Below are 18,716 nucleotides of genomic sequence, written 5' to 3'. Positions count from 1 at the left end.
GTCTTCCTCCTTTTCTGCAGCCATGACACTATCTCTGATCAGCAGTGCCAAACCCCCACATCTTTTGCCTCCCTCCCTGTCCTTTCTGAAACATCTAAAGCCTGGCACTCGAAGTAACCATTCCTGCCCCTGAGCCATCCAAGTCTCTGTAATGGCCACATCATCATTTCTCCAAGTACTGATCCACACTGTAAGCTCATTCGCTTTGTTGATAGTACTCCTTGCATTAAAATACACATCTCAAACCATTGGTCTGAGCACGTCCCTTCTCTATCACCTGCTTATCCTCCCTCCCACACTCTCCAATCTCTCTATTTGTGAGCCAACCACCTCTTCCTCTGTCTCTTCAGTTTGGTTCCCACCACCCAGCAGTTCTAGTTTAAACTCTCCCCAATAGCCTTAGCAAACCTCCCCACCAGGATATTGGTCCCCCTGGGATTCAAGTGGAACCTGTTCTTTTTGTACAGGTCACACCTGCCCCAGAAGAGATCCCAATGATCCAGAAATCTGCATCCCTGCCCCTGCTCCAATCCCCCATCCACGCAGTTTACCTCATTGTATTCCTATACTCACTGTTGCATGATACACGCAGTAATCCAGAGATTACTACCTTTGTGGTCCTGCTTCTCAACTTTCTTCTTGACTCCCTGTACTGTTTTTTTCAGGACATCCTCCCTTCTCTTACCTATGTCATTGGTACCAATATGTACCACAACCTCTGGCTCTTCTTCCCACTTCAGAATATTGTGGACAGGATCAGAATCATCCTGGACCCTGGCACCTGGGAGGCAAACTAACATTCAAGTTTCTTTCCTGTGTCCACAGAATCACCTGTCTGACTCCTTAACTATCACTGCTGCTATCCTCTTCCTTTCCCTACCCTTCTGAACCACAGGGCCAGACTCTGTGCCAGAGGTTTTCATGTTTTATTGTTTTACAACATTGAATCACAGTGGATTTAATTTGGGTATTTTGACACTGACCAACAGAAAAAGACTCAAGTCAAAATGAAAACAGATCTCTACAAAGTGATCTAAATTAATTACAAATATAAAATATAAAATAATTGATTGCATAAATATTCACCCCCTTTAATATGACACCAAAACATCACTGGTGCAGCTAATTGGTTTAAGAAATCACATAATTAGTTAAATGGAGAGCTGTTTTTGGAGATGGTTGTGCATTCAAAGTTCTTCAAATAATTGTGATAAAAATGCACCTGTATCTGGAGGGTCCAACTGCTGCTGAAGACAAAAGAACACTTCAAACAGCTCTGCAAAAACGTTATGGAAATGTACAAGTCAAGAGATGGATACAAGAAAGTTTACAAGTCACTGAATATCCCTTTGAGTACGGTTAAGTCAATCATCAGGAAATGGAAAAAATATGGCAAACTGTCAATCTGCCTGGAGCAGGCTGTCCTCGAAAACTGAGTGATTGTGTAAGAAGGGGACTAGTGAGGGAGGCCATCAAAGAACCTATGACACCTATGGAGGAGTTACTAGCTTCAGTGGCTAAGATAGGAGAGACTGCGCATAAAGCAACTGTTGCCCAGGTGTTTCACCAGTTGTAGGTTCATGGGAGCGTGGTAAAGAGAAAGCTGCTGTTGGGGGGATAAAAAAGCTCTCAAGGAATCTTGGCTAGAGTTTGCCAGAAGGCATGTGAGATACTCTGAAGTCAGCTGGGAGACGGTTCTATGGTCTGATTAAACCAAAATTGAGGAAGAAAGAAGTGAATTTCTAAGTTTTTAAAAAATCCTTTCAGATTTTGCCCAGTATTAGTCACAAACTGGCTCCAATACTCTGAAATCCCTTCCCTATAAAGTTAGTAAATGTTTCTATCATACTGATCTATGATTGGCATTGTAATACTGTTCAAAATGGCAGCTAAACGAATAGAACTAGGAAGTGAAAGGGTTAATTAGTCCTGAAACAGGGGGCACAGTGAAACTGCATACTAAAGTTGTTCCTGTTCCTTTATCTAACCTAGTATAAAGTCAACATTTCCTTCCCATCTGGTGATTATAATGCTCTCTGCTGCCCACACTGTCTTTCTATCATCCTCTTTTTCGCCCCCTTACCTGACCCGTCCCTCCCCCTTGGCTCTCATCTGTTCCCCCTTTCCCTTGCCCACCCCCTCCCCATTTTCCCCCTCACTAGCACCCTACTTCATCCCGTGCCCCCTTGCCCTCCTCCGCTTTCTCTCCCCGCCCCGTCCCTTCGCCAGAACCCCTTTCATCTTTTTGCTTCCTTTGTTCTGCCCCCTCTGTCTCTCCCCCTTCGTGGCTTTCTCCATCCTGAGACTTCCCCTATTCCCCTGTCAGCAACTCAGCCTCCATGGCTCTCTGGGTGAGGAATTCCACGGCTTTGACCCCGAGGTGCTGATCAATTGCCATTTTATTAGATACACCAGTACACCTGATCATTTATGCCAATATCTAATCAACCAATTACAGTGGCATGCAAAAGTTTGAGCACCCCTGGTCAAAATTTCTGCTACTGTGTATAGCTAAGCAAGTAAAAGATGACCTGATTTCCGAAAGGCATAAAGTTAAAGATGACACATTTCTTTAATATTTTAAGCAAGATTACTTTTTTATTTCCATCTTTTATAGTTCCAAAATAACAAAAAAGGAAAAGGGCCTGAAGCAAAAGTTTGGGCACCCTGCATGGTCAGTCCTTAGTAACACCCCCTTTGGCAAGTATCACAGCTTGTAAACACTTTCTAAGAGTCTTTCAATTCTTGTTTGGGGGATTTTCGCCCATTCTTCCTTGCAAAAGGCTTCTAGTTCTGTGAGATTCTTGGGCCATCTTGCATGCACTGCTCTTTTGAGGTCTATCCATAGATTTTTGATGATGGTTAGGTCAGGCGGCTGTGAGGGCCATGGCAAAACCTTCAGCTTGCACCTCTTGAGTCCATTGTGGATTTTGAGGTGTGTTTAGGATCATTATCCTGTCGTAGAAGCCATCCTCTTTTCATCTTCAGCTTTTTTACAGACAGTGTGATGTTTGCTTGCAGAATTTGCTGGTATTTAATTGAATTAATTCTTCCCTCTACCAGTGAAATGTTCCCCATGCCACTGACTGCAACACAAGCCCAAAGCATGATCGATCCACCCCCGTGTTTAACAGTTGGAGAGGTGTTCTTTTCATGAAATTCTGCACCCTTTTTTCTCCAAACATACCTTTGCTCATTGCGGCCTAAGAGTTCTATTTTAACTTCATCAATCCACAGGACTTGTTTCCAAAATGCATCAGGCTTGTTTAGGGTTAGGGTTTGCAAACTTATGATGCTGAATTTTGTGATGAGGACGCAGGAAAGGTTTTCTTCTGATGACTCTTCCATGAAGGTCATATTTGTGCAGGTGTCGCTGCACAGTAGAACAGTGCACCACCACTCCAGAGTCTGCTAAATCTTCCTGAAGGTCTTTTGCAGTCAAACAGGGGTTTTGATTTGCCTTTCTAACAATCCTACGAGCAGCTCTCTTGGAAGGTTTTCTTGGTCTTCTGGGCCTCAACTTGACCTCCACCGTTCTTGTTAACTACCATTTCTTAATTACTTTACAAACTGAGGAAACGGCTACCTGAAAACACTTTGCTATCTTCTTATAGCCTTCTCCTGCTTTGTGGACATCATTTATTTCAATTTTCAGAGTGCTAGGCAGCTGCTTAGAAGAGCCCATGGCTGCTGATTGTTGGGACAAGGTTTGAGGAGTCAGGGTATTTATAAAGCTTTGAAATTTGCGTCACCTAGCCTTTCCTAACGATGACTGTGAACAAGCCATAGCCCTAACAAGCTATTTAAGGTCTGAGACCTTGGTAAAAGTTATCTGATAGCGTAAATCTCTTGGGGTGCCCTAACTTTTGCATGGTGCTCCTTTCCTTTTCTCACTCTAAAATTATACAAAACAAAAATAATACACTAATCTTGCTTAAAATGTTGAAAAGAATGTTTCATCTTTAACTTTATGACTTTTGGAGATCAGTTCATCTTCTACTCACTTTAACTATTCACAGTAACAGAAGTTTTGAACAGGATGCCCAAACTTTTGCATGCCACTGTAAAAGTGTGCCAACAAAGTGAGTTGTTGTTCAAACTAAACATCAGAATGGGGATGAAATGTAGTCCAAGTGACTTTGACTGTGGAATGATTGTTGATTTGATTATCCCAGGAACTACTGATTTCCTGGAATTTTCACACACAACAGTATCTGGAGTTTATTGAGACTGGTATAAAAAGAGAAAACATTCAGTGAGTGTAAGTTTTATGGGTGAAATTGAGAGAGGCCAGGGAGAGTGTCCAGATTAGTTGGCGCCTGCAAAGATGTGCAGAAGAGCATCTCTGAACGCATGAACCTTGAAGTAAGTGGGCTTCATATCCTCAGTGGCAGGAGGTAGCTAATAAAGTGGTCGTTGAGTGTTTTTCTCTGTATGTTTCGATATCGATGTGATAACTTTACTTTCCCATTCTTGAATGCTCATTTGCTCTGTTTTTCCATCACAGTGACACAGGGACAACTCCACCCGAACGCTGTCTGTTTGGCATCATGTTGACCATTTCTGCATTCCTAGGTAAGGGACATACTCTGCTTCATTGTAAACATCTCTGTCGCAGCTCTCGTTCTGCAGTGTTGGATTCTGGTGTGTTAATCCAAGGTTCTTTCGGAAGTCAGGAAAGAGGCACAGAAGTTCTCGCTTCATAGTTGTCCTATTAAGCATTGATAGAACAAAGGGAAATTGAAACAAACAGTGAGGGAAGTATATTAAGTGAAGGGAGAGAAAATAACTGAGAGATGGAGCTGCCTTGTGATCAGCTATTGTTAGATAAAAACTCCATTCAAATTTTCAGATAATAGTCAATCAACCAATGAGAAAGTGCTTGTTCAAATAATGCAACACCATGAGAAACTTACAGAATCGTATCATACTTACCATAGTACCATCATACCATAGGGTGCCACCTTAGCATAGGGGCCAGCATGACGCTATTACAGCTGAGGCGCCTGAGTTCAGAGTTCAATCCCGGCATCCTCTCTGTACATCTTCCCTATGGAATGCGTGGGTTTTCTCCATGTGCTCCAGTTTCCTCCCACAGTCCAAAGACATACTGGGTAGGTTAACTGGTCATTGTAAATTGTCCTTTGATTAGGTTAGGGTTAAATCAGGGTCGTCAGGAGTTGCTGGGCGGCGAGGTTCGAAGGCCTTTTCTGCACTGTCTCTGAATGAAGTGGCCAGTAGGGGCACACTGAGCAATTCGATATACATATTGTGACCAATCAGAAAAAGGCTAAGCAGTTTCTTGTATATAAGTAATTATATAAAATGCAAGCAGACGATTAATCATTAAACCATTAGAAAATAGCAATTAAACAGTCTGATAGCCTCACGCGAGGAAATCTGCAGATGCTGGAAATTCAAGCAACACACACAAAATGCTGGTGGAACACAGCAGGCCAGGCAGCATCTATAGGGAGAAGCGCTGTCGATGTTTCGGGCCGAGACCCTTTGTCAGGACTAACTGAAAGGAAAGATAGTAAGAGATTTGCAAGTAGGAGGGGGAGGGGAAGATGCGAAACGATAGGAGAAGACTTCAGGGGGTGGGGTGAAGCTGAGAGTCAGACAGGTGATTGGCAAAAGGGATACAGAGCTGGAGAAGGGAAAGGATCATGGGACAGGAGGCCTACGGAGAAAGAAAGGGGGGAGGGGAGCACCAGAGGGAGATGGAGAACAGGCAGAGTGATGGGCAGAGAGAGAAAAAAAAATATATCAGGGATGGGGTAAGAAGGGGAGCGGCATTAACGGAAGTTAGAGAAGTCAATGTTCATGCCATCAGGTTGGAGGCTACCCAGCCGGTATATAAAGTGTTGTTCCTCCAACCTGAGTGTGGCTTCATCTTGACAGTGGAGGAGGCCATGGATAGACATATCAGAATGGGAATGGGACATGGAATTAAAATGTGTGTCTGATAGCCTCTGCTGGTCAGGATTGATCATGGATGTTGCATCCCAGCTGTGTATGTGATTCACAAGCCAGGGCAGTATGATATGGAGAGTAAGCTGTTGCCCATGTAGCAGGCTCCCCCTCTCCACGCAGATGAAGAAGCCAAAGGATTTGGCATCAGTGACAGTGCAGGAGTTGCCAGTCAGCGTTGAACTCAATGCAGGACTGCATTAGGGACTCCAGCTCCGGATTTTTCCTCGGGATTTACTCCTGAAGCCTTTCCCATGAGTGGGTATAGCTGCAAGGCAGTGGAGGTTTGAGAGAAGAGTTTTCCTTTTAAATGAGCTGTCAACCGCGTATGGTGATCCCCATCTGCCCAAAGCGATTGGTTTTAAGGCTTCAGTAACCCGTCTCCCATCAGTGCAATGAAGTAGTTTGTGTCAATGACCAGCAGAGTCCGAGGAGTCCAGCAAGTGTCGCCACACTTCCCGCGCCAACATAGCCTGTCCTCAGCTTATTAACCTTAACCTGCACATATTTGGGATGTGAGGGGACCCGGAGGAAACCAACATGGTCATGGAGAGAGCGTGCAAACTCCTTCCAGACAGCGGTGGGAATTGAACCTTGATCAGTGAACGTTGGAGCTGTAAAGCGTTTGTGCTAACCATTATGCTACCAAGCCACCCTATCTACCTCAATCTATCTCTTTCTATATGCTGGTATCAGTCTCGAGCAAAGAAGGTGTAATGTGGCTGAGGACATTATCCTCTCTCACAGATGAAATAGTATTTCAGACTATCACTTCCTTTAATGAGGTGACCAGATCTCCCACATAGCCTCCATCTCTCTATCATCCATGTGCCCATCTCAGATACTCCTAAATGCTTCTGATGCATCTGCTTCTGCCATCACATCGACCACGCACTGTAAAAAAAAAACCTCCTTCTGCATTCCTCCAAATACTTTAAACTTATGCCTCCTTGTATTAGCCATTTCTTCCCTGTGAAACACTTTGACTGTCCACTCCATCTGTGCCTCTTACCATGTACACTTCTACATCACCTCTCATACTTCTTTGTTCCAAAGAGAAGTCCTAGCTCACTCAATCTATCCTCATAAAGCATGCTTTCTAGTTCAGGCAGTATCCTGGTAAATCTCCGCACCCTCTCTAAAGATTCCATATCCTTCCTGTAATGAGGCAACCAGAACTGAACACAATACTCCAAGTGTTTGATAGAGCTTCTGTAACTCAATCCCCCTGTCAATTTGTGGGTCGTACATGGAAACAGGCTCTTCGGTCCAGTGCCGATACTGACCAGGATGTCTGAGCTCGTCCCGTCTGCCTGCATTTGCACCACATTCTTTGCAACTGTTCCTATCTGTAAACTTGTCCAAATTTCTTTTGAACATTGTAATTGTACCCATCTCTACTCCCTCATTCCTCAAACCTGTGATACCTCCGGGAAGGCAAGGACTTGAAAACAACACCAGGCAAGAATAGCCTGGGGCAATTGTGGACAAGTGAGACTACCAGACACACCTCTGCTTACTAGAGATGAGATAGGTTGGGGTGGCTATGGCAGTGCGTACTCAAACCAGACAAGTGAGACTTTTCCAGAAAGGCCTTCCTAAAACCTAGCATCTCTTTACACAATAGGGAGTGCTGGAGACAGATGAGGTTGAAATTATGGAAGGATGTGAAGCGTTCCCAACAACAAAGGGACAATTGCCTTACCAAATTCAAAATATGATCAATTGTCAGCTTGCAGTTTCAATTGACTTTTAGTACCTCTATTGTGAATGGTGAATGATCTTGCAAATACAGAATTTAAACCAAGTGGTCAATTTCCATAATTGATAAGCCAATTCTATCAAACTAGCTGTTCTCCTCCTGCGCAAGTAAAATTAAACAAAATGTTTGCATAACAGGAGTATGTGTGTACTGGGCCCAGTCATTTTAGTTCATTTAATTACTTTATTTTTGGAGATGACATGCTCGCCACCTGCTCAGTGAAAAACCTGCTCCTCATGTCCCCTTTAGATCTCTCCCCTCGTACCCTCAGCTATGTCCTCTGGTTTTTGACTGACCTACCTAGGGAAAAGACTGTTCCTGACCACGCATGGAGACATATTCCTCTCTGATAGTATTACAGACTAACATGGCCTTATCCACACTCTTTAATAACCTATCACATGGTAATCATTTTATAATGTTAACAAATTAAAACTAGTAACTTGATTGTATTAAATAATTTATTTTTAAAGGTGCTCACACTGCATCCAGAGGCATATGTCGCGGAAGTTTCACAGCTCAGAAACGCCACAAATCCTACACTATGACTTAGAGGTCATGGGTTAAGGGTGAAAGGTGAAATGTTTAAGGGGAACCGGAGGACGAAATTCTTTGCTCAGTGGGTTGTGAGACCGTGGAAGTGATGGACGCAAGTTTGATTGTAACATTTAAGAGAAATTTGTTTGGGGAGGGGTATGGAGGGCTATGGTCTGGGTACATCAATGGTACTAGGTAGAATAATAGTTTGGCATGTAGATGGGCTGAGCAGTCATGTTCTGTGACTCTGACTGATCCAGTATTCTGTGAAATAGCTGCCCCCAGATATTTATTTTATTTTTAGCAATACAGTGTGGAGTTGGAGTGAGTCCTCCCAGCTAAAATGCGTCAGCTAGCCACCCTGACAACCCTGATTTAATGATACAGTGTGAAGTCGGAGTTGGTCCTTTCAGACACACCACACAGCTACCCAGACAACCCTGATTTAGCTGTAACCTAATCACAGGACAACTTAGAATGACCAATTAAACTAGCTGGTACATCTTTGGACTGTGGGAGGAAACCAGGGAACCTGGAGAAAAACCACAAATTCTATGGGGATTCCTTAGAGGATGCTGGGATTGAACTCTGACACCTGAGCTGTAACAGTGTTGTTCTAACTGCTACGTAAGAGTGGTGTGGAGAATAATTTACCGTGAATGAGCATAGTCTGAGGGAGTGCTGGAGCATGTGATGGACTGGATGTGCTGTGGGAGGAGGGAACACACAACAAGTGCAGGTCAGGCAGCATCTGTGCAGAGGAATAAACAGTCCACATTTCAGGCCGAGACCCTTCATCAGCACTGGAAAGAAAGGGGGCAGAAACCAGAATACGAAGCTGGGGGAAGGGAAGGAGAATAAGTTGGCAGGTGATAGGTGAGGCTGGGCGAGAGGGCGGTGGGTGTGTGAGGGAGGGTGGATGAAGTGAGATGCTGGAAGGGAATAGGTGGAAGAGGTAAAAGGATGACGAAGGAATCAGAATCAGGTTTATTATTATCAGCATGTCTCATGAAATTTAACTTAGCAGCAGTTCAATGCAATACATAATATAGAAGAAATAAAAAATAAATAAATAATAATAAGTAAGTAAATCAATTACAGTATACGTATATCGAGTAGATTAAAAATCATGCAAAGCCAGAAATAATATATATTTAAAAAGTGAGGTAGTGTTCAAGGATTCAATGTCCATTTAGGAATCGGATGACAGAGGGGAAGAAACTGTTCCTGAATCGCTGAGTGTGTGCCTTCAAGCTTCTGTACCTCCTACCTGATGGTAACAGTGAGAAAGGGGCATGCCCTGGGTGCTGGAGGTCCTTAATAATGGACACTGCCTTTCTGAGACACTGCTCCTTGAAGATGTCCTGGGTACTTTGTAGGCTAGTACCCAAGATGGAGCCGACTAAATTTACAACCCTCTGCAGCTTCTTTTGGTCCTGTGCAGTAGCCCCTCTCTAGCAGACAGTGATCAGCCTGTCAGAATGCTCTCCACGGTAAATCTATAGAAATTTTTGAGTATATTTGTTGACATACCAAATCTCTTTAAGCTCGTAATGAAGTATAGTTGCTGTCTTGTCTTATTTATAACCGCATCGATATGTTGGGACCAGGTTGGGCTCTCAGAGATCTTGACACCCAGGAACTTGAAACTGCTCACTCTCTCCACTTCTGATCCCTCTATGAGGCCTAGTATGTTTTCCTTTGACCTGCCCTTCCGGAAGTCCACAATCAGCTCTTTCATCTTACTGACGTTGAGTGAAAGGTTGTTGCTACGACACTACTCCATTAGTTGGCATATCTTGCTCCTGTATGCCCTCTCGTCTCCATCTGAGATTCCACCAACAATGGTTGTATCATCAGCAAATTTATAGATGGTATATTAGCTATGCCTAGCCACACCCCTGAGGTGCAGCAGTATTGATCGTCAATGAGGAGGAGATGTTATCACCAATCCACACAGATTGTGGTCTTCCAATTAGGAAGTTGAGGATCCAATTGCAGAGGGAGGTACAGAGGCCCAGGTTCTGCAACTTCTCAGTCAGGATTGTGTGAATGATGGTATTAAATGCTGAGCTATAGTCGATAAACAGCATCCTGACTTAGGTGCTGGTGTTGTTCAGGTGGTCTAAAGACGTGTAAAGAGCCGTTGAGATTGTGTCTGCTGTTGACCTATTATGGCGATAGGCAAATTGCAGTGGGTTCAGGTCCTTACTGAGGCAGAAGTTCAGTCTTCTTGTGACCAACCTGATGTGAGTGCTATCAGATGACATTCGTTAAAGCAGCTCACATTATTATTCTTAGGCACTGGTATAATTGTTGCCTTTCTGAAGCCAGTGGGAACTTCCGCTCATAGCAGTGAGAGGTTGAAAATGTCCTTGAGTACTTCTGCTAGTTGGTTGGCACAGGTTTTCAGAGCCTTACCAGGTATTCCATTGGGACCTTGCACCTTGTGAGGTTTCACCCTCTCTAAAGGCAGCCTAACATTTGGCCTCCGAGACAGAGGTCTCAGGGTCATCAGGTGCAGCAGGGATCTTCACAGCTGCAGTTATATTCTCCCTTTCAAAGCGGGCATAGAAGGTAGCAAAAGTGAATGGGAAGCATTTAAAATCAAACAAAAGACAGCTAAATAAGATGCAAGAAGGGAAAAAATGAAATATGAGGACAAACTAGCCAATAATACCAGAAGTTTTTTCGTTCTATAAAAAATAAAATGGAGTTGAGAGCTGAATGGTGGACCACTGGAAAATGATCCTGGTGAGCTAGTAATGGGGAAGAAAAAAATGGCAGATGAACTTAATAAGTAATCTGCTTCATTCTTTAATATGGACCATAATAGCTGTGTGCCAGAGCTCCATGAGTGTCAGGGAGTAGGAATGAGTGCCATTGCTATTACAAAGAAAAACGTGCCAGGTAAACAGAAAGGTCTACAGGTGGATAAGTCACCTGGGCCAGCTGAACTACATTCCAGAGAAGTGAGAGAGGTTGCTGAAGAGATATTGGATGAATTGATCATGATCTTTCAAGAATCCTTTGATTCTGGCATGGTCCTGGAGGACTGGAAGATTACACATTGCAAAGGCAAAAGAAGGGAAATTATAGGCCAGTTAGCCTAACGTCAGTGGTTGAGAAAGTTGTCAAGTCTATTTTTAAGGATGAGGTTTTGGGGTAGTTGGAGATAAAATAATTCAAATTCAGCATGGTTTCTGTTAAGGGTAATCTTCCCTGACAAATCTTTTAAAGTTCTTAGAGGAAGTAACAAGCAGAGTGGACAAAGGAGAGGCAGTGGATGTTGTTTACTTAGATTTTCTAAAGTCATTTGATAAGGTGCCTCACATGAGGCTGCTTAACAAGATAAAATCCTACGGTGTTACAGGAAAGATAGTGGCATGATTAGCAGAATGGCTGACAGACAGGAGGCACGAGTGGGAATAAAAAGGGCCTTTTCTGGTTGACTGCTGGTGACTAGTGGTGTTCCTCAGGGTCAGTATTGGGGCCACTAATTTTCACATTGTTTGACAATTATTTAGATACTGGAATTGATGGCCTTGTAGCAAAGTTTGTGGTTTATACAAAGATAGGTGGAGGGGTAGGTAGTGCTGAGGAAGCAATGCGATTGCAGCAGGACTTGGACAAATTGGAAGAATGGGCAGAAAAATGGCAGATGGAATACAGTGTTGGGAAATGCATGATAATGCATTTTGGTAAAAGGAGCAATAGTGTGGACTATTATCTAAATGAGGAGCAGATTCAAATAGAAGAGGTAAAAAGGGATTAATTCACAAGTTGAGTCTGTGGTAAAGAAGGCAAATGCAATATTGGCATTTATTTCAAGGGGACTAGAATATAAAAGAAAAGAGATAATACTGAGCCTTTATAAGACATTAGTCAGGCTGCACTTGGAGAATTGTCAACACTTTTGGGCCCCTTATGTCAGAAAGGATGTGTTGTCATTGGAGAGAGTCCAGAGGAGGTTCACAAAGATTATTCTGGGAATGAAGGGGTTAACATAAAAGGTGAGTTTGGCAGCTTTGAATTTAGAAGAATGCTTGGGTGAATTTGTTCAAATCTACTGAATGTTGAAAGGACTAGATAAGGTGGGATGTGGAGAGAATGTTTCCTCCAGAATTAGAGGGCACAGCATCAAAATTGAGGGGCAACCTTTTAGAACACAAGCAAGGAGGATTTTTTTTAGCCAAAGAGTAGTGAATCTGTGGAATGCTCTGCCACAGACTGTGGTAGAGGCCAAGTCTGTGGGAATATTCAAGATGGAAGTTGATAGATTCCTGATCTGTTGGGACATAAGGGAGATGGTAAAAGGGCATGTGTATGGGGTTGAGTAGGATACGGGATCAGCCGTGATGAAATGGCGGAGCGCGCTTGATGGGCTGAATGGCCCAATTCTGATGCTGTGTCGTATGGTCTTAAGATTGGCTGACTGGCAGGAGGCAAAGAGTGGAAATAAAGGGGGCCTTTTCTGGTTGGCTGTTGGTGGCTCCTGGTTTTCCACAGGGACTGTTCCTTTTCACATTCTATGCCATTAATTTAGATGACAGAATTGCCGGCTTTATGGCCAAGTTTGTGATGACACAAAGATAGGTGGAAGGGCAGGCAGTGTTGAGGAAACAGGGAGCCTGCAGAAGGCCTTAGATGGTGGTGTGTTTGATTGCAGCGGCTTCTCCAGGGTCAACTAGAGTTATCCTTTTTAAACTTATTTGTTACGATCGCAAGACCCTGCTGGACATTAAGAACTTAAAAATACTGTACTTCTAACCCATCAACAAGTTGCTCATTGGTGGAGAAACTGAAGGAGTTGGAGTTGCTGCTGCCTGCACCAGAGAGGCGTCAGACAGCGAATGATCGTCCTAGTTGTGTCTCTTGTGATCCCAAGACCCTGGTGGACATCGATAATGTGGAATGCTGCAAGTCCAGCTCACAGGTTTATTGCTGGACTGTGTGGCCTACATGTCAGCAGCACTGCCCCCGGGCTAAGGACATTTTAAATATTTCTACCAGGGCCCCTGCAATTTCTGCACCAGTCTCTCTTAAAGTCCAGGGAAATATCATGTCAGGCCCGGGGGATTTATCTCTCTTTATTCACTGTAAGGCAGCAAGCACCTCTTCCTCTTTAATCTCTATATGTTCCATGACACTACTGCTTGTTTCCCTTCCTTCTGTATACGCTATACCAGTTTTCTGAGTAAATACTGATGCAAAAAACTGTTTTAAGATCTCCACCATCTCGTGATGCTCTACACATAAACGACCACTCTGATCTTCTAGGGGACCAATTTTGTCCCTTACTATCCTTTTACTCTTAATATACTTGTAGAAACCCTTCAGGTTTACCTTCACATTAGCTGCCAAAGTAACCTCATGTCGTCTTTTTGTCTTCCTGATTTCCTCCTTTAGTATTTTCTTACATTTTCTATACTCTTCAAGTACCTCATTTGTTCTTTTTTGCCTGTACCTACTATACACCGCTCCCTTTTTCTTTACCAGATCGCCGATATCCCTTGAAAACCAAGGTTCCCTATGCCTGTTAACTTTGCCTTTAATCCTGGCAGGAACATACAAACTGCCCTCTCAAAATTTCACCTGCTTGAAATTCTGCCGGTAATGGTTATTTCATCGGCAAGTTTCTAGCTGCTGTTTGGCCTGTGCCTAGCCACACAGTCGTGGGTGTAGGGAGGAGTAGAGTAGGGAGCTAAGCACGCATTCTTGAGGTGCCCCAGTGTTGATTGTCAATGAGGGGGAGATGTTATTTCCAATCTTCACTGACTGTGGTCTCCTGGTGAGGAAGTCACGGATCTGGTTGCAGAGAGAGGTACAGAAGTCCAGGTTTTGGAGCTTCTTGGTTAGAACTGAGGATATGATTGTGTTGAACACAATAAACAGTAGCCGTACTTGGGTATTACTATTGTCCAGGTGGACAAGTGGAGAGCCAGTGAGATTACATCCACTGTAGACCTAATGTAGCGACAGGCAAGTTGCAGCGGGTCCAGGTCCTTGCTTGGACAGGAGTTGATTTTATCCATGAGCAACCTCTCAGTACACTTCATTACAGTAAACGTTATCTACCGCTTTCTGTGTGTAAAAATGAACTTGTCCCAAACCTCTCCATTCTTAGACATGAAGCCCAAAACTGCCGACAACAAGCTCTGTCCTTTGGTACTCTTACTAATCAAGAAAAGTTCCAAGTAGTTTGCATTTCACCCTAAGCCGTTTCCTGGTCTTTTACCCCACAGGTGTGGGAACGATGTATGTGCGTTACAAACAGGTGCAGGCTCTGAACCGAGGAGAAGTCACTGTTTTCAGGCTGAATCAGATAGGCCTAGCCCTGGGTCTGATCAGCTGCCTGGGCCTCTGCATTGTGGCCAACTTCCAGGTAAGAAATGAGACGTGGATTAAAAAAAAGGATAATATTTTAGGAATAGGCCTTTTGGCCCATCTAGACTTGCAGATTCATTAATCTGCTTACTCCCTTCAATCTTCAGTTGGACCATAACCCTGAGTAATAGAGAGGGAGAAGGTACAGAGGAGGTTCATGAGAATGATCTCAGGAATGAAAGGGTTAATGTATGATGGCTTTGGGACTATACTCGCTGGAGTTTAGAAGAATGAGGGAGTAATCTCATTGAAGCCTACCAAATCTGAATCAGATTTAATGTCATTGGCCTATGTTGTGAAATTTTTTGTTTTGTGCCAGCTGTACATAATGACTGCAATAAAGAATAATAAAAACAATGAATTACAATGAGTACTGTATTGCACAGGTAGTGCAAAATAGAGCATTAAAATATTGAGGATTCATTGTTCATTCAGAAATCTGATGGCAGGAAGGAAGAAGCTGTTTCTGAAATGTGGCTTGTGTGTCTGTAGGCTCCTCTACCTTGTACTCAATGGTAACAATGAGAAGAGGGCAGGTCCTGGAAGATGGGGTTCCTTAATGATAGATGTCACCCTTCTTGAGGCATCACCATTTTAAGATGTCCTTGATGCTGGGGAGGCTGGTACCAACGATGGAGCTGGCTGAGTGTGCAACTTTTTCTAGTCCTGTGCGGTGGCTGCTCTGTACCAGACAGTGGTGCGACCAGTTAGAATGAGGCACCTGAGAAACTTGCCTGTAAGACATATCAAGTCGCCTCAAACTCCAAATGGATATTGAAATGTCAAGATAGAGTGGGCATAGAAAGGATATTTCCTATAGTGATGGAGTTAAGAATCGGAGGACACAGCCTCAGAATAGAGGAACGTATCTATAGAACAGATATGAGGAAGAATTTCTTAAGCTAGAAGGTGATGGATCTTGGAATTCTTTGCCATAAAAAGCTGTGGAGGCCAAGTCATTGGGTATATTTAATGAGTTTGCTAGGTTTTTGATTAGCGAGTGTGTTAAAGGTTACTGGGTGTTGGCAGGAGAATGAGGTTGAGAGGGATAATAAGTCTGCTGTGATGGAATGGCAGAGCAGACTCAAAGGGCCAAATGGCATAATTCTTGTCCTATGTCTTAAGGCCAGTTCTGTGGGGTTTCTCAATGCAGTGATGCAATTGAGGATCTGGAGTGGAGTGGTTTGATCCAATACTTGTTGGTGTCCATGGAAGCCCATTGTGTTTGTACTATGAAAGAGATATTCAACTGTCCATCAAAACGTTTAAAGGTTAATTTCTGATAAAGGCAGCACTCTTATGTGAGTTCATAATCCACTTAATGTATACGGGACTGTCTGACTGTCTAAGGATGCTTGACAATGTATACTCAGTGACCACTTTGAGGTATTTTTGTGGTCGCTGCTGTAGATCATCCACTTCAAAGTTTGGTGTGTTGTGTGTTCAAAGATGCTTTTCTGCACACCACTGTTGTGACTCATGGTTGTCTGGGTTACTGTCACTTTCCCGTCAGCTTGAACTAGCTGAGCTATTCTCTGACCTCTCTCATTAACAAGGCATTTTCTCCCACAGAACTCCCAGTCACTGGATGTTTCTTTTTGTTTTTCATACCATTCTGTGTGAGATACTCAAACCACCCCATCTGGCGCCGACAATCATTTCACAGTCAATGTCACTTAGATCACATTTCTTCCCCCATTCTGATGCTTGGCCTGATCAACAACTGAGCCTCTTGACCATGTCTGTGTGCATTGAATTGCTGCCGCATGATTGGTGATTAGATATTTGCATTAACCAGCAGGTGTACAGCTGTACCTGAAATGGGCACTGGGTGTATATAAATCACAAACATAATAGGTTCTACAGAAGCTGGAAATCCAGAACAACACACTCAAAATGCTGCAGATCAGGGTGTTCATTGCAGGGGAAAAGACAGTTGACATGTTGTGCTGAGACCCTTTGCCAGGACTGGAGAGGAAAGGGGCCTCTAATGCACCCTGACGGGGGTGAACATCGCTTGGAAGGAGAATTCCTTAATGTGCAGCTGTTACTCTCGTTATCGTGGGAGTTGTTGGTATAGTGTGTGAAAGTGATCGACACTAATCATATGCCTTGCCCAGGACAGTTGTGGAGGGAAGTTGCTAATCCATCTCACCTGTACCAGTCTTGCTGTAGCAATAAAGTGATCCAGTGTTTACACTTCTCTCTGTATCTCATCTCTTGCGTCTGTCGTCTCCCTGACTGGAGAAGTTTGTCACTCAATGATGGGCTAATCACAGGACTGGAAAAAGCTGCACAAGATTGTGTACATAAGAGATTTTGTGGATGCTGGAAATCCAGAGAGGATGTACAGCTAGAAGGTGGGTGGGTGAAGTAAGAAACTGGAAAAGGCAAAAGGCTGAGAAGAAGGATTCTGATTCTAGAGGAGAGAATCAGAATTACGTTTATTATCACCGGCATCTGACATGAAATTTGTTCACTTAACAGCAGCAGTTCAATGCAATACATAATCTAGCAGACAGAGAAAAAAATAAGAATAAATAAAATAAATAATAAATAAATGAGTAAATCAATTACGTGTATAGAATAGATTTTAAAAAACGTACAAAAACAGAAATAGTTTATTTAAAAAAAATGAGGTGGTGTCCAAGGATTCAATATCCATTTAGGAACCAGATGGCAGAGAGGAAGAAGCTGTTCCTGAATTGCTTCTGTATCTCCTGCCTGATGGTAACAGTGAGGAAAGGGCATACCCTGGTGCTGGAGGTCTTTAATAATGGACGCTGCCTTTCCGAGACACTGCTCCCCGCATACTTTGCAGGTTAGTACCCAAGACGGAGCTGACTAGATTTACAACCTTCTGCAGCTTCTTTTGGTCCTGTGCAGTAGCCCCTCCGTACCAGCCAGTGTAGCCTGTCAGAATGCTCTTCATGGTACAACTATAGAAGTTATTGAGTGTAATTGTTGACATACCAGACCTCTTCAAACTACTTTGATATGTTGGGACCAGGTTAGATCCTCAGAGATCTTGACACCCAGGAATTTGAAGCTGCTCACTCTCTCCACTTCTGATTCCTCTATGAGGATTAGTATGTGTTCCTTTGTCTTACCCTTCCTAAAGTCCACAATCAGCTCTTTCGTCTTACTGACGTTGAGTTCCAGGTTGTTGCAGCACCACTCCACTAGTTGGCGTATCCCACTCCTGTATATCCTTTCATTTTTTTGTAAATTTTTTTAATTGAAGTTCATCATCAAACAAATAAGATGTATTTCAGACATTGTACATATGTCATATAATCATATATATCACAAATCTCCACAGAGTATTTATCTGAGATACATAGAAAAGAGTGGAAAGAAAAAACAAGCAAAAGGAATTTTACAACAGATTCATTGATTTGTGAGAATAAAATCAGGCCTATGAGGCTTTATGTAGTTGAACCATTTTTCCCAATATGAATCAAATTGTTCCAGCTTATGATTAACAGATGCTGTTATCTTGTAAATGTCCTTTGTAATTTCCATCCATGTATTTAAAGTTGGGCTCTCCTGTGATAACCATTTCCTAGTAAGAGTCTTTTTACCAGCCACCAACAGTATATTCATTAAATATTTTTCTCTTTTCAACCATTCTTGAGGTATATATCCAAAATATATGATCTTACTCTGTAAGGGTATTTCTTAGTTAAAGATGTCTTGTAGGGCATTGTGTATCCCCCTCCAATAGTTTTTGATAACAGGGCAGTCCCAAAAAAATAATGATTTGCATTTTGATTTCCAGAATTTCTCCAGCAAACAGGGAGGTTACTATCATAATGGGATTTCTGAGAGGGTGTAATAAAATATCTTAACAAATTTTTCCATCCAAACTCCCTCCATTTCTGTGAACTGGTACAGTTCCATTGATACCTCCATATTGTTGTCCATTCTTCCTCAGATATAATTATCCCTCCTTCCTTCTCCCATTTTGTACACCCTTTCATCACCACCTGAGATTCCACCAACAATGGCTGTGTTGTCAGCAGATTTATAGATGGTATTTGAGCTATGCCTAGCC

The 18,716-nt window shown here is 43.0% G+C and overlaps 1 protein-coding gene across 2 annotated transcripts in view; it reads left to right on the top strand.

Moving 5' to 3' along the window:
• The window catches only part of LOC132381202 (DNA damage-regulated autophagy modulator protein 2-like), an 84,510-nt gene that overhangs the window by 32,518 nt on the left and 33,276 nt on the right, over nt 1-18,716 (top strand). For both annotated transcript variants that reach the window (XM_059950499.1, XM_059950501.1), the window contains 2 exons: nt 4,508-4,575; nt 14,518-14,657. In XM_059950499.1, the coding sequence (XP_059806482.1) occupies nt 4,508-4,575; nt 14,518-14,657 (208 nt within the window). The remainder of the gene's footprint in view (nt 1-4,507; nt 4,576-14,517; nt 14,658-18,716) is intronic.

This window comes from Hypanus sabinus, chromosome 25 (assembly GCF_030144855.1).
Source record: "Hypanus sabinus isolate sHypSab1 chromosome 25, sHypSab1.hap1, whole genome shotgun sequence".
In the NCBI taxonomy this organism is placed as follows: domain Eukaryota; kingdom Metazoa; phylum Chordata; class Chondrichthyes; order Myliobatiformes; family Dasyatidae; genus Hypanus; species Hypanus sabinus.
The sequence above is the reverse complement of the archived record's forward strand: the minus strand, read 5'-3'. Positions and strand labels throughout refer to the sequence as shown.